Source organism: Chlorocebus sabaeus, chromosome 17, assembly GCF_047675955.1.
Source record: "Chlorocebus sabaeus isolate Y175 chromosome 17, mChlSab1.0.hap1, whole genome shotgun sequence".
NCBI lineage: Eukaryota > Metazoa > Chordata > Mammalia > Primates > Cercopithecidae > Chlorocebus > Chlorocebus sabaeus.
The window spans coordinates 11,103,719-11,116,507 of NC_132920.1; the positions used below are offsets into that span (position 1 = coordinate 11,103,719).

The window sequence follows — 12,789 nt, forward strand, 5'->3', positions numbered from 1 at the left end:
CCTAAGTCCACTGGCTCCAAGCCCACTGGCTCCCAGCACAGCACCAGGACTTGTCCAGGAATTTTAGTCCTTCTGACTTAGACTCCCTTTCAAGTTTATTGAGGTCCCCAGAGCACTTTAGCCCATGGTGGTAGGGCTTGCTGGAACTCAGGTTCCAGTTGCTGGGGTGTGCAATTCCCCTATGGTTAGGACTGGTCTAACTGCTCCCTATGTGGGTGCACACTGAGTTCTGTCCTGTCTTGCTTTCTCCTGTGACAGGACAGAGTCCCATAATCACTGTGCTCTCCCTCCCCCAGGCGTACAGATTCTCTTTCCATGCCATGTGCCTGCTGCTGACAGAGGAGGGAGGGTAGCATAGGCATTTCGAGACTATCTTTCCTCTTCAGTACCTCTTTCATTAATACGATGTTAAAACCAGGTACTGTGATCATTCACCTGATTTTTGATTTTTATGAAGGTGCTTTTTTGTGTGGATAGTTGTTCAGTTTGGCATTGCTACAGGGGCGTTGATCACTAGAGGCTTCCGTTTGGCCATCTTGCTCTTCCTCCCTCCTCTCTAATTGTATCTTTGTACCCACTAATCAACCTCTCTTCATTCCCTCCTCACCTCAACACTTCCCAGACTCCAATAACCATCACTCTACTCTAGCTCTGTAAGATCAACGTTTTTAGCTGCCACGTGTGATGTGAGATGATGTGATATTTGTCTTTCTGTGTCTGACTTATTTCACTTAACATAATAACCTCCAGCTCCAACCATGTTGCTGCAAATGACAGGACACATTCTTTATGGCGGAATAGTATTCTGTTGTGTATCTGTGCCACATTTTCTTTATCCATTTATCCATTGTTGGCACTTAGGTTGATTTCGTATTTTGCTATTGTGAATAGTTCTGCAGTAAACATGAGCATGTATGCAAATATCTCTTGAATATACTGTTTTCCTTTCTTTTGGATGTATAAACCAACAGGAGCATTGTTGGATCATATGGTAAATCTATTTTTAGTTTTTTGAGGAACTTCAATGTTCTTGGTGGGTGTGTCAAATCAGTTGGCTGTTAATACATGGATTTATTTCTGGATTCTCTATTCTGTTCCATTTGTCTATGTGTCTGTTTTTATGTTAGTACCATGATGTGTTGGTTACTATAGCTTTGTGATATATTTTTAAGTCAGGTAGTGTGAGTCTTCCTAGTTATTAGTATTGTCATGTCTAACATAGCAGTTGAATAGCTTATTGGCAGTTGTATCTGGCACAGTAATACCTCTCTTAGTTTATTCTTTGCTCAGTCATACTTTTCCTGGTATATATTCATTGGGGCTTTAATAATGGTTTTTTCCCTCAAAACAGATGTGTCATGTGTCGTTTTCCCATTCAAACTGCCCAGCATTTTTAGTCTCATCCTTTGTTCAGACTATGAACACACTTTGATAAACAGCCTATGGTAGAAGCATCAGATCTTACTAGTCCTAAGTATTATGATATGGAAACACCCCCCTTCCTGTCCTCCTCCTGTCTCTCCCCAGAATTACACCTCTGTAAAAACTTAGTCATTTTGCTTGGAGGACAACTTGTTGAACTTTCCTCAGTTTAGTGAATTTACTGCAGTTCTTATCTAAACTACAATTTATCTCTTTCCTTTGTACTCCCAACCTATCATTACAGTAGTCATTGTAAGAAAAACAAAACAACTGGGTGTTTGTTCTTTTTGGCTGCCCAATAGATGAACTCCATAGTTACATTAGGGGAATTCCATACCTCACAGTGTTTTGTGAGAAACAGTGTCACTACTGCATGTTTCCCCCCAGCCCTCACACAGCCTATACCCAGACAGAATTGGGAGAAAAATGCATACTGCTCAAGCTTACCTCTCTCCAGATTTGAGGATAAAAATTTCAGTAGTGTGGAGTTGGAGTGGTTCAGCTGGCCAGGGTGGGGAGGGGAGTGGTGAGTGGACATAGTAGCCATAACTTGCTTCTCCAAACTCTGGAATTTTTCTCATTGACACCACATTCTGGTTCTGAATTTTGACTTGAGATTGAATCCCTTACATTGGTTGCTGACAGTGATTACCAAAAAAATTTTTTTGATTCCTCTTACTAAAATTGGGAAGAGTCTGTGATCTAGCTGAATACTCTTCTATCCCAAGCCTCTGAAAGCTACAGCGGTCCTTAGTTCCTTATCTTGTAGATTTCCGTGCCGAGAGACTTACTCTTTCTTAACCATCCCAAGAGCACTATAGTACTTTATGGTGGGAACCCCAATGGTAAGGCCTTTTATCATAGTCTTTCCAGGCAAAGGATTTCCTCTCTCTTCTTTATGGTCATTTTATACGTTGTAGCCACTGTTGGAATCTTTGGCTTTAATAAAATCAGGAGCATCAGTTTTTAGCAAGATTATAATTTTCTGATAGTAAATTTACCGCTGTAATAGCTGTTTAGCACAAAACCCTGATCAAGTGAGTTCTTTTACCTTTTAGGTTATATTTTCGAGTCTAACCTAAGAGTTAAGAGAAGTTTTCCTTAGTATCTGTTGAAGTCAACTGACCTTGTTAATTTAGGCCAATTAATGGCATTGAGGTATTTACAAAATATAAGTCTACAGAGTATTCATGATGTACTTACCGGTTTCTTTCTTATTTATCCCAATTACCAAAGCCATGTGTGTTCATTGTGGAAAAATTTGGTAAGTACAGAGAAATATATTTTTTTAAAAAAACAAGGTAGGTGTCCAAATTGACCTACAGATTAAATGCAGTCACTATCAAAATTCTTGGTGCCTTTTTTTAAAAAAAAACTTATATTGACAAAATGATTCTAAAATTCCAATGGAAATGACTCAGAATAGTCAAAACAGTCTTGAAAAAGAACGTTGATGGACTCGAATTTCCTGATTTTTAAACTTAATATAAAGCTACTGTAACCAACATAGTATGGGACTAGAATAATGATAGGCATGTACAGGTTAATGGGATGGAATTGAGAATCCAGAAATAAACTGTAACATTTATGACCAATTGCTTTTTGACAAAGGTGCCAATATAATGTAATGGTGGAGGAAAGTAATCTTCTCAACAAATGATCCTGGAACAGCTTGATTTCCACATGCAAAAGGATGAATTTGGACCCCTTTCTTACACCAAAATTAACAAAAGTGGATTAATACTTACATCTAAGAGCAAAACTATAAACTCTTAGAAGAACTACATAGATGTAAATCTTCATGATGTAGGATTGGTCAGTAGTTTCCTAGATACGCCATTCAAAGTACAAGCAAACAAAGGAAAAAATGATGCATTAGGCTTCCTTAAAAACTTTTGTGCTTCAAAGGACTTTTTCAAGATAGTGAAAAGCCGGCCCACAGAATGGGAGAAAATATTTGCAAATCATATACCTGATAAGCATCTAATATCTAGAATATACTAAGAACTCTTACAACTCAATAATAAAAAGCAACTAAATGTAAAAACTGGGCAAAAGAAATGAATAGATATTTCTCCAAAGTCGATAATAGATGGCTAATAAGAACATGAAAAGATATCGAACATCATTAGTCATAAGGGAAATGCAAATCAAAGCTTCATGATATACCGTCATGCCTGCTAGGAGTCCTGTAATAAAAAAGATGGACAATAAAAAGTGTTGGTGAGGATGTAGAGAAATTGGAACCTCATACATTGCAGGTGGGAATGTAAAGTGTTGTAGCTGCTTTGCAGTTTCCAAGTGTTTAAACACAGAGTTACCATATGACCCAGCAATTTCCTTCTAAATAGATACACCCAAGATAAATGAGAACATAGGTCCATGGAGAAACTTGTACACAAATATTCATTGCAGTCAAAAAGTGGCAACTTTGTTTCCTATAATAGCCAAAAGTAGAAACTTCTAAATGTCTATCAATTGATAAATCCTTAAACAGAATGTAATATGTACATAAAATGGAATATTATTCAACCTTAAAAAGAAATGAAGTGCTGATGCTTACAACACAGTGGACACACGTTGGGAACATGGGCTGAGTTTGAAAAACCAGACACAGAGGCCACGTATTGTATGATTCCATTAACGTGACATGTTCAGAATAGGCAAATCCATAGAGACAGAAAGTAGATTAGTGGTTGCCAGGGGCTAGTAGGAGCAGGGGTGGGGAGTGACTGTTAATGGGTATGAGGTTTCTGTTGGGGTTGATGAAAACATTTTGGACTTCAGTAGTGGTGATGGTTGTACAATCTTGTGGATATACTAAAAAACACTGAATTGTATACTTTAAAAGGATGAATTTTATGGTATGTGAATTACATCTCAATTAAAAAACCCAACAAAAGTTACCTCAGATTCCACTGCCTAAGGACAACCAAATTGAGCATTTTAGAAAATGCCTAATGCCAGGTACCTCAGCCCTTCTGAGACCTTCTCATTCAATTCCTCACTGTAGCTTTGTGAATCTTCTGTCAGAACTGGAACTCCTGACTCCTTCCTCAGTGTTCTTTCCACTAATTTGCTCTGCCTGTTTTACACAGAATTTTGGGTAAAAAGAGAAGATGCTAATTTGGAATATCATTGAAATAGTATTTTACAAAGTTGGGTGCTTTACTCAAACACACAGTTGACCAGAAAATATTTATGGTTTGGTTCAGGTAACACTCAGCACCCAAGCTTAAAGCAAAAACTTGAGAGATTGATTAAATCTCTGAAGTTTGTCTTTAGTGTCAAGGGGTTTATAGTAATTTTTTTCCAGAGATTGTAAGAAAAAAACAAGTAAAATTAGAAACTCCCCTTACGTATCCATTTATCTTGGCCTGGATTAACACTGGGCAAGAAAAGCTGGTTGTATTTTGTTTTCACAAAATATGCTATGTTTCATTTCTATTCTCTGCAGCCGGAGTCTTTAAAGTAGACAGCATCAAGAAAACACATGAGCATGAAAAACCTTGTTAGGATGGTTAATTTAGTTTATTTTATGCTCTTAACATTTTAGAGCAACCAAGCATAGGTTCAGAGGTTTTCGCCTTTGTGTTCCTTTATTGATTAATGTTTGTTCCTTATTAGTGAACATTTAAAAACCTTACTACTCCTTGCAAAAACAAGACTTTTTTTTTTTTTCTTTTTTTTTGTTAAAAGAGAATTAGTCATACTTTCTAATGACATTGACATGAAAATATTGTATTTTTAAAATCTGTGTTTTAAACACCTTGAATCTAAGATATTGGTGCTGTGGCTTTAGTCTTTCATCATATAATTTAAGAAAACATATTTTCTTTGAAAATTATTTCCAGAAACTTACGTATAGCTTGGTCCTGACTGAGTAGTTTTCATCATAGTGCTGTTAAGTCCTGCTATTTAAGGCCATATAGATTCTGATTGAAACAAACTTGCTTTTAGTAAATAAATAGCACCGAGATATGAAAGTCCAAGTAAATGGCAAAGTGAATTTTCTTTCCCAGAAAAATGCTCTCAAAAATTTGATTTTAATATAAGTAACACTTTTACTTAAATATCATAAACTCATTTTTATTTTACTGTAGATGGACTCAGCCCGAATTCTAAATTCTATGAGGTAGAGACTGTTTTTTCCATTACTACTGTAATCCCAGAGTTTATCCTTATTCCTCATACAAAAAATGTTTGTTATATCATTATATATTTGTAATTATGTATATTTTTATATATTATTTTGTAATATACCTCCCCATTAACTATAACGTTCTGAATTGATAACATTTTGTGTAATAACTTTTCTTAATGTTTTTGTCTTTCTCTATAGGTTGGTATTTTGTATGGCATCTTTTTTTATCAAAATTCAAGTTTCTCCGGGAACTGGTGGGAGACACAGGATCCCAAGAGGGAGATCATGAGCCTTCAGGGTCTGAAACTGAAGAAGACACTTCCTCCTCTCCACACAGAATCAGATCCGCTCGCCAAAGGAGGGCACCTGCTGATGAAGGCCACAGACCCCAGACATAGTCGTGTAGTTGTGAAGGATGAAAAGGCAGTTGCCAGCTTCTGTCTTTTAGTGACTTGGCTTTGAAATTTACTAATGACTGAAGAACATTTGTATTGGAATTTAAGTCCAATTTTAAAAAAGATTTACATGTAAGCCATATAAAAATAAAGGGAATTAAAACCAAATTGGACTATTATACATTTCATCTTAAAGATAATCTTTTGTTTCACTACCTTTCTACTTATACTCTTATTCCTTGGCTTTTGGGCTTATTTTCTTGCAGTGCTGCAGATCTGGTAAACATTAAAGGCTTGAAAAACCTTATTTTGTTAGCCCTAAAATGTACGTTTTTCTTCCCACTTTAACTTGTCTGAAATTGGGATGCATTTCATTACTGTCAACCAGGTGATAGTCATGTAATTCTCCTACTGTGTGCATGTGCGAATTTACAGCTTGTCATCGTGTCATCCCTTTAACCAACATGTGTTTTGTTGGTATCAAATGTGTCAGGTTTAACTGACATTTTAAAATGTCTTCAAAAAGATTACACTATGATTCAGCATTGAAACGAAAAGTTATTGTGTATGCAGAAAAGCATGGAAACAGAGCAGCGGGGCGTACATTTGATATTAGTGAAGCAAATATTCGTCGCTGGAGAAATGATCGCAATTCCATATTTTCCTGCAAAGCAACAACAAAATGTTTTACGGGACCTAAGAAAGGTAGATACCCACAAGTAGACGAAGCTGTACTACATTTCGTCAGTGAGACACGTGCAAAAGGATTGCCTATCACACGCCAAGCAATGCAACTGAAGGCAGGAGAAATTGCCAAAACCCTGGGAATTGATGAAACGAAATTCAAAGCCACAAGAGGCTGGTGTGACCGATTCATGCGCCGAGCAGGACTGTCGTTAAGGCATCAAACATCGTTTTGTCCCAAGCTCCCCGCTGCCATTAAACAGAAGACAGTGTTGGAGCACTCTTTCAAGAAGTGCTGCATAACCAGTACTCTTGACAACACCGGGAGAGACGTTATGTGGAAAAATGCAGACATCAATGACTGTGGTTTGAAAAGTGATTCAGAGGAGTTGGATTCAGAATATGAAGTTATAATTATAACTTAACCAATTTATTTCACACATTTTCTTTACATATGCACAAGATTGATGTGATAAAAATCTGTTTAACTCAAAGTGCTGTTTCAATAAATATAAAATAAACGTTTTCTGTGATATGAAAGCATTGTGTCATAGTTTAATGGGCAGTGTTTTTTCTTAGTGATACATATGGTGCATCTTAACAATTGGTAGTATCTTAGGTTAAATTAAAAATGGTAGCTTGTAAATTTGTTTTTCTTTTTAAGATAGCAGTTATTTATTGGGGAATTTGATTCTGACTCATAATGTTAAACTTGTTATCCTGTGTGAAACATTTCGGGGGGGGGGCAGGTAACCTGTTCGATATTTTAGAGTAGTAACTTAGGAATCTAAGAACTATCTTCTACTTTAGGAAGAGTGGGATTAGTTACTCCCTTTGTATAGGAGGACTTTATGCTCAAGGAATGTGTTGTGGAGAAAAACACTTCTTCACAATCAGCAATTCATTGACAAGACCTCAAAGGTAATGCATATTGAGGAAAACAGTAGTGGGTGAAAATACCCGCTTAGCTGTAAAATGACTCTCTTGCCAGGTTTCCATGTTTGTCTTAACTGAACTCTGGACTGAGTGTTTACCAGGGAGGAGAGATGTGAATTCAACAACCTTCCTGTTTAGTGTTACCTGCTTTATACAAGAATGAAATGCAAAGCCAACTTATTTTATTAATCCAAGTTCTTTTTATGTTTTTTTTTAACCTTTATTAAGGACTAGTCATCACAAAATATTTAACCTCTATTTTATGATGGTGTGTTATTATGTTTGATACCTCATACTTCTTGCTTAGAGTTTTGTTTAACAGTTCACTGGCTCTGTCCCAATATTTGTGATGAACACTTCTTTGCTATATTGTAGCTCTTGGAGATACTAAAAGGGAATTCACAGAACATTAGTTTTATGTGTTTGCTAGGGGAAGATTTCCTAGCTGCTGAGAGCGAGGGACAGTCTTTCTGTCTTTATTTCTTTATTAGATACAATTTTCTATTTTTATGTGACTCTAGGGCATAACAAAACAGTGACGGTTTCAAGCATTAATTTTAATGCTTCCTACTAGCTAAATATCGTCTTAAAATGATTATTAGAAAAAAAAAATGCCCCCAAAACTTTTTGGTACTGGGAGGATATTTAAATATAGATTTTTCATAGTCTAATGTTTTGAACTGTGGATTCTGTTTTATGGTGGATACCTAAGGTTTAGAGAATAGTTGCTGGAAAGCTTAAAGTAGCTGGTGAGTTTCCTGTTATGTCACTATTAAAGAATTGAGGCTGATGTAACTTTCCCCCTGAAATCTACAAGGGTCATCCCCAAATTAATACAGGTTAACCTTTGTAGAGGTATATATGTTGGCATTATTTATTGACATTTATGCTTTAAGCATGTCTTATTTTATGTAATTTTAAGAAATACTCTATTTAACTTGTGAAATACACCTAAAAGCATACTAGTTAGCTCTTAGCCTCTCACTTAGGGAGGGTAAAGAAACATCACTGATGCCAATATGAAGATCTATAAAATCCTTTGTTTAGAACTTTGTTCTCTTCGTGCACCTCACAACACACTTACCATGGTACATATTTCTTAATGCCACTAAGAAAGGCAAGATAGTTAACACATAATTATTTATGTGGTATAGTGTTTCTTTCCCTGTTTTAGTGCTTTTGTAGCTAAACTTATCAGAACTGCATCACAAGTACATTTTCAGTCTCAGTGGGAGGTGGACTAGCCTGTGTTTAATTTTAGAGCTTAAAAGTGTATAAGCGTTAAAAACACATACATGTATTAGAATCTTGTCTAATCTCTCACAAAGAATGATGGTGATCAGCATGCCATCTTTTGAAGATTAATTCTAAAATTGAGGACTCTGGTAGGTTGTTTTATTTCCTTCCCAATCACCCATTCATTTCCAAATGTTTTGCCTTTGAAACTTTTTGTGAAAATTGCCCGAACCAATTGCATTGGTTGTGTTGCTTTGATTTAAATGCCAAAAATACTAAATATTTGTGTAGTGCTGTTAAATGAGATTTTTGATATTTCCATCATTTGATGGATTTTGTAGTGATATTTTCATAGTTGAAACAAGTATATTGCTCTGTGGTGGACAGCCACCTCACAGACATACAGACCCATTTCTTTCGATATTAGGTTTAACACCCATTTTAATTTTATTTTGCTGAAGGTTTGGAATATATAAAGTAATGGATTCACAAAATATGATACCTTAAAACGTGTTGAAAGATTTGAAAGTGGTACATTTTTACTTTTAAGAGCAACAATTTCTGAAATTAGTCAACGATGCAGTCTTTTTTAAAAGTCAGTTTTCTCAAGTAGTATGTTGTAATGTAACTGATATAACTAGATTTTGACTGGTAAACTTTAAGTGCTTTTACATTTGAGGTTGACTTTAAAAAGCCATTGAGCAGTCCTCAGAGGTTATGGACTCTCAAGCGACTAATGGAATAGTGTTCTGTTGTGAAGTCTAGAACTAAAGCACCTTCTATTGTCTGCTTCTAAAGTGGCCTATAGTTTTTAACTTAAAGTGTAAGGAGTAACATTTTATCTTATGGCAACTAAAGTTACATTTTTCATTTGTTGGTGTACATGTGCTACCTGTTTTATGGGGAATGTTTAACATGATCCTCCAAGTTGGTTCTACGCATAACCATTCACCAAATACTGCTGCTGTGGTTCCTTGAAGGAAATATTCTGTGCTCTGCTATGATGCATTGCCATCTTGCTGCTTGACAATAGGTTTATAAAGAATTAGAATTATGTGTTTTAATAGTACCTTTGTATATATAACAAGATGTAAAATTAAAGATGAGGAATGTATGTAAATGATCATTCACTGTTTTTGTTTTAAAACTGGTCAGTACTATAAAGCTTCTGTGGTTTGTATGATGTTTTAACTTTCACTTTAAACTGCATAGAATAAATTAAAATGAATACAACAAAAATTGTGCGTCTCTGATTGATAAAGGATGCTAAGTATGAAGGGTGCCGTGGACATAAAGGGATTTGAAAGCAGCCATTCTTACTAATGGTCAACACTTCACCCCATTTTTCAAACTACAAATCTAGAAGAATAAGAGGATAGCAATAATATCTCTTAGTGCCATGAAAGTAAATGACTTAGGACATACATATAGCATTAAAGGACACATACACACACACACACACATATATAATGTTAGAGCTACATTATCACATTTGCCTTATTTAACTTTTTGTTTTCTTCCCATGCTGTATTCAACACCCTCAAGGGTGTTTTGTTAACCTGTTTGCCATAGATCATGTTTCACATTTTTGTTAGTATTAACCACCAGGAAGATTGAGGAAACTCATCAAAGCCAAGTAAAAAGATGGAGGAGTTTCTTTGAGAATGCGGTTGAGATAGAAAGCCATGAATTTCATTGGCTGGGGCAAGTTGTGACTTCTCCAGGAGTGCTCAGCTGCCAAGAATGTAGGATTGGAAGAAGTGGATTGTGCTAGGGTTGGATTTTGCAAGGCAGGTGTGTCTGAAGGGCAAGGTCATTAGAGATTGCTGGAGATTGGCCCTGGAATTTGGGCTGCGTCATGAGAGAAGTCGGATGAGTAAGGCACTGGTAAACTGGGTGAAAGGAAAGGGATAGGGATTGAAGATAAAATGAATGTGACGTGTATGATAGGAAGTTTGGGATGGAGATTAGCTGAGGTAGTTCTGAGCAATGACACCAAATACAGCCATAGAAAAGGGGAATCTGAGAAGAGTGACTCATTTTAAGAGTATGATGTGAACCTGAGAATGGCCACTAATATTTTCCACATGATGGCTACAGTTAAACTATGACTTGGGGGCCATGTTAGGGACTTGGAAGACTGATCTTAAGGTCTGTTATGTCTGGTGGCTCTTAAAAGGAGGAAGGAGCTTCCTGAAAATGGAAGAGGAATGTTCTGGGGGAGCTTTGAGAATGCTCTTTCCTCATCCTGGCCCCCACTCCCTGGGCATCTCTACAAGTGCATTAGTTTATCTTGTGTAAGTACTTCAGCTGAATTGTAAGAATGATGCTGTTTACAGAGAACTTTGTGGGGGTTAGAGGAGGAAGGAGGGAAGGATAGCAAAAGCTTCACTAAGAATCTTAAAAAAGGAGTTGGAGTTTTCCAAGTAGAGGATGAGGATTCTAGATAAAATAATGTGCACAGGCAGTGTCACAGTGTCTATAGTTGCTTGGAGAACTATAGAGAGTTGGCCATTCCTGAAACAGAGAATGCAAGTGTCAGGGGGAGGGGATGGGGGTCCACTGTTTTGACAATAGAGATATACAGTCTAGGTCACAAAAAGACTGTGTGTGCAGTGGCAAAGGCTCTGAAGTTCATGTCATATGGTACAGAGAGTACTAAAATGTTTTAAACAGAGAGCACTGATTTTGCTTAATTAACATACGTTGAGTAGTCAACTAATCTTCAGGCACCTGCACTAGTTGCTCGTGCTCACTGCGAGGAGGAGGACTGGATAGAGGCACAATGGAAACAGGATGTCTTAACTGGTCCAAGCAAGAAAACAAAACTAATGGCAGACTGGAAAGGACCAATGACCATGGGAAATTTGAGGATACGAAAAATCAATAGGACTTGAGATTAGATTGTGAAGGAGAAGGAGAAATGAAGGATGATTTCAACATTTAGCAGTTGATAACATGGAGGGATACATACAGGAAGAGAAGTAGGTTTGGGATTGGGTATAGGGAGATGGAAGATAGGAGTCCAGTTTTGGGCATACCATATTTGAATTCGAGGTGCTTATAGGATATTTAAAGTAGACAGAAATAACTAACCAGTTGTACAAATAGTATGAGGGACATGGATTGAAAACACAGACTCAGTGTTATCACTATGTGTATGCATTTGAAGCTGTACGCAAACATAGGATTCCCCAGGGCAGGGAGTGGAACAAGAAGAGACCCAAGGTGACACTGCTATGGTGTGAATGTTTTTGTTCCCTCCAAAAATTCATGTGTTGGAAATTTAATGCAGTAGGGTTGGGAGGTGGGGCCTAATGGGAGGTTTTTCAGGTCATGAGGGCTCTGACCTCATGAATGGATTAATATCACCATAAAAAGGGATGGGATCCCTTTTTTTTTTTTTTTTTTTTTTGAGGTGGAGTCTCACTCTGTCTCCCAGGCTGGAGTGCAGTGGCACGATCTTGGCTCACTGCAACCTCTGCCTCCCAGGTTCAAGCAATTTCTCCTGCCTCGGCTTCCCGAGCTACTGGGATTACAGGTGCCCTCCACCATGCCCAGCTAATTTTTGTATTTTTAGTAGAGACAGGGTTTCACCATGTTGGCCAGGCTGGTCTCGAACTCTTGACCTCAGGTGATCCGCAGGTGTGGGCTCTCTTTTCTTCCATATGAGGACACAGTGTTCCTCCTTTCCGGAGGATATAGCAAGGAGATGCCCTCTTGGAACCAGAGACCAAACCTGCCAGCACCTTGATCTTGGGCTTCTCAGCCTCCAGAACTGTGAGAAATAAATTTCTGTCCTTTATAAATTATCCAGTCTCAGGTATTCTGTTATAGCAGCACAAAAAGAACTAAGGGTATTACAGTGTGGATATTTGTCCCCGCTAAACCTCATGTTGAAATTTGATTCCCAGTCTTGGTGGTGGGGCCTAACAGGAAGTGTTTGGATCACAGGGGGAAGATCCCTCGTGA

The 12,789-nt window shown here is 37.3% G+C and overlaps 1 protein-coding gene across 1 annotated transcript in view; it reads left to right on the plus strand.

Moving 5' to 3' along the window:
* The window catches only part of SMIM13 (small integral membrane protein 13), a 42,829-nt gene extending 32,773 nt beyond the window's left edge, over positions 1-10,056 (plus strand). Inside the window, exon 2 of the mRNA XM_007973690.3 lies at positions 5,765-10,056. Coding sequence (XP_007971881.1) covers positions 5,765-5,964 — 200 coding nt within the window. The 3' untranslated portion in view covers positions 5,965-10,056. The remainder of the gene's footprint in view (positions 1-5,764) is intronic.
* The last annotated feature ends 2,733 nt before the right edge of the window (positions 10,057-12,789 follow it).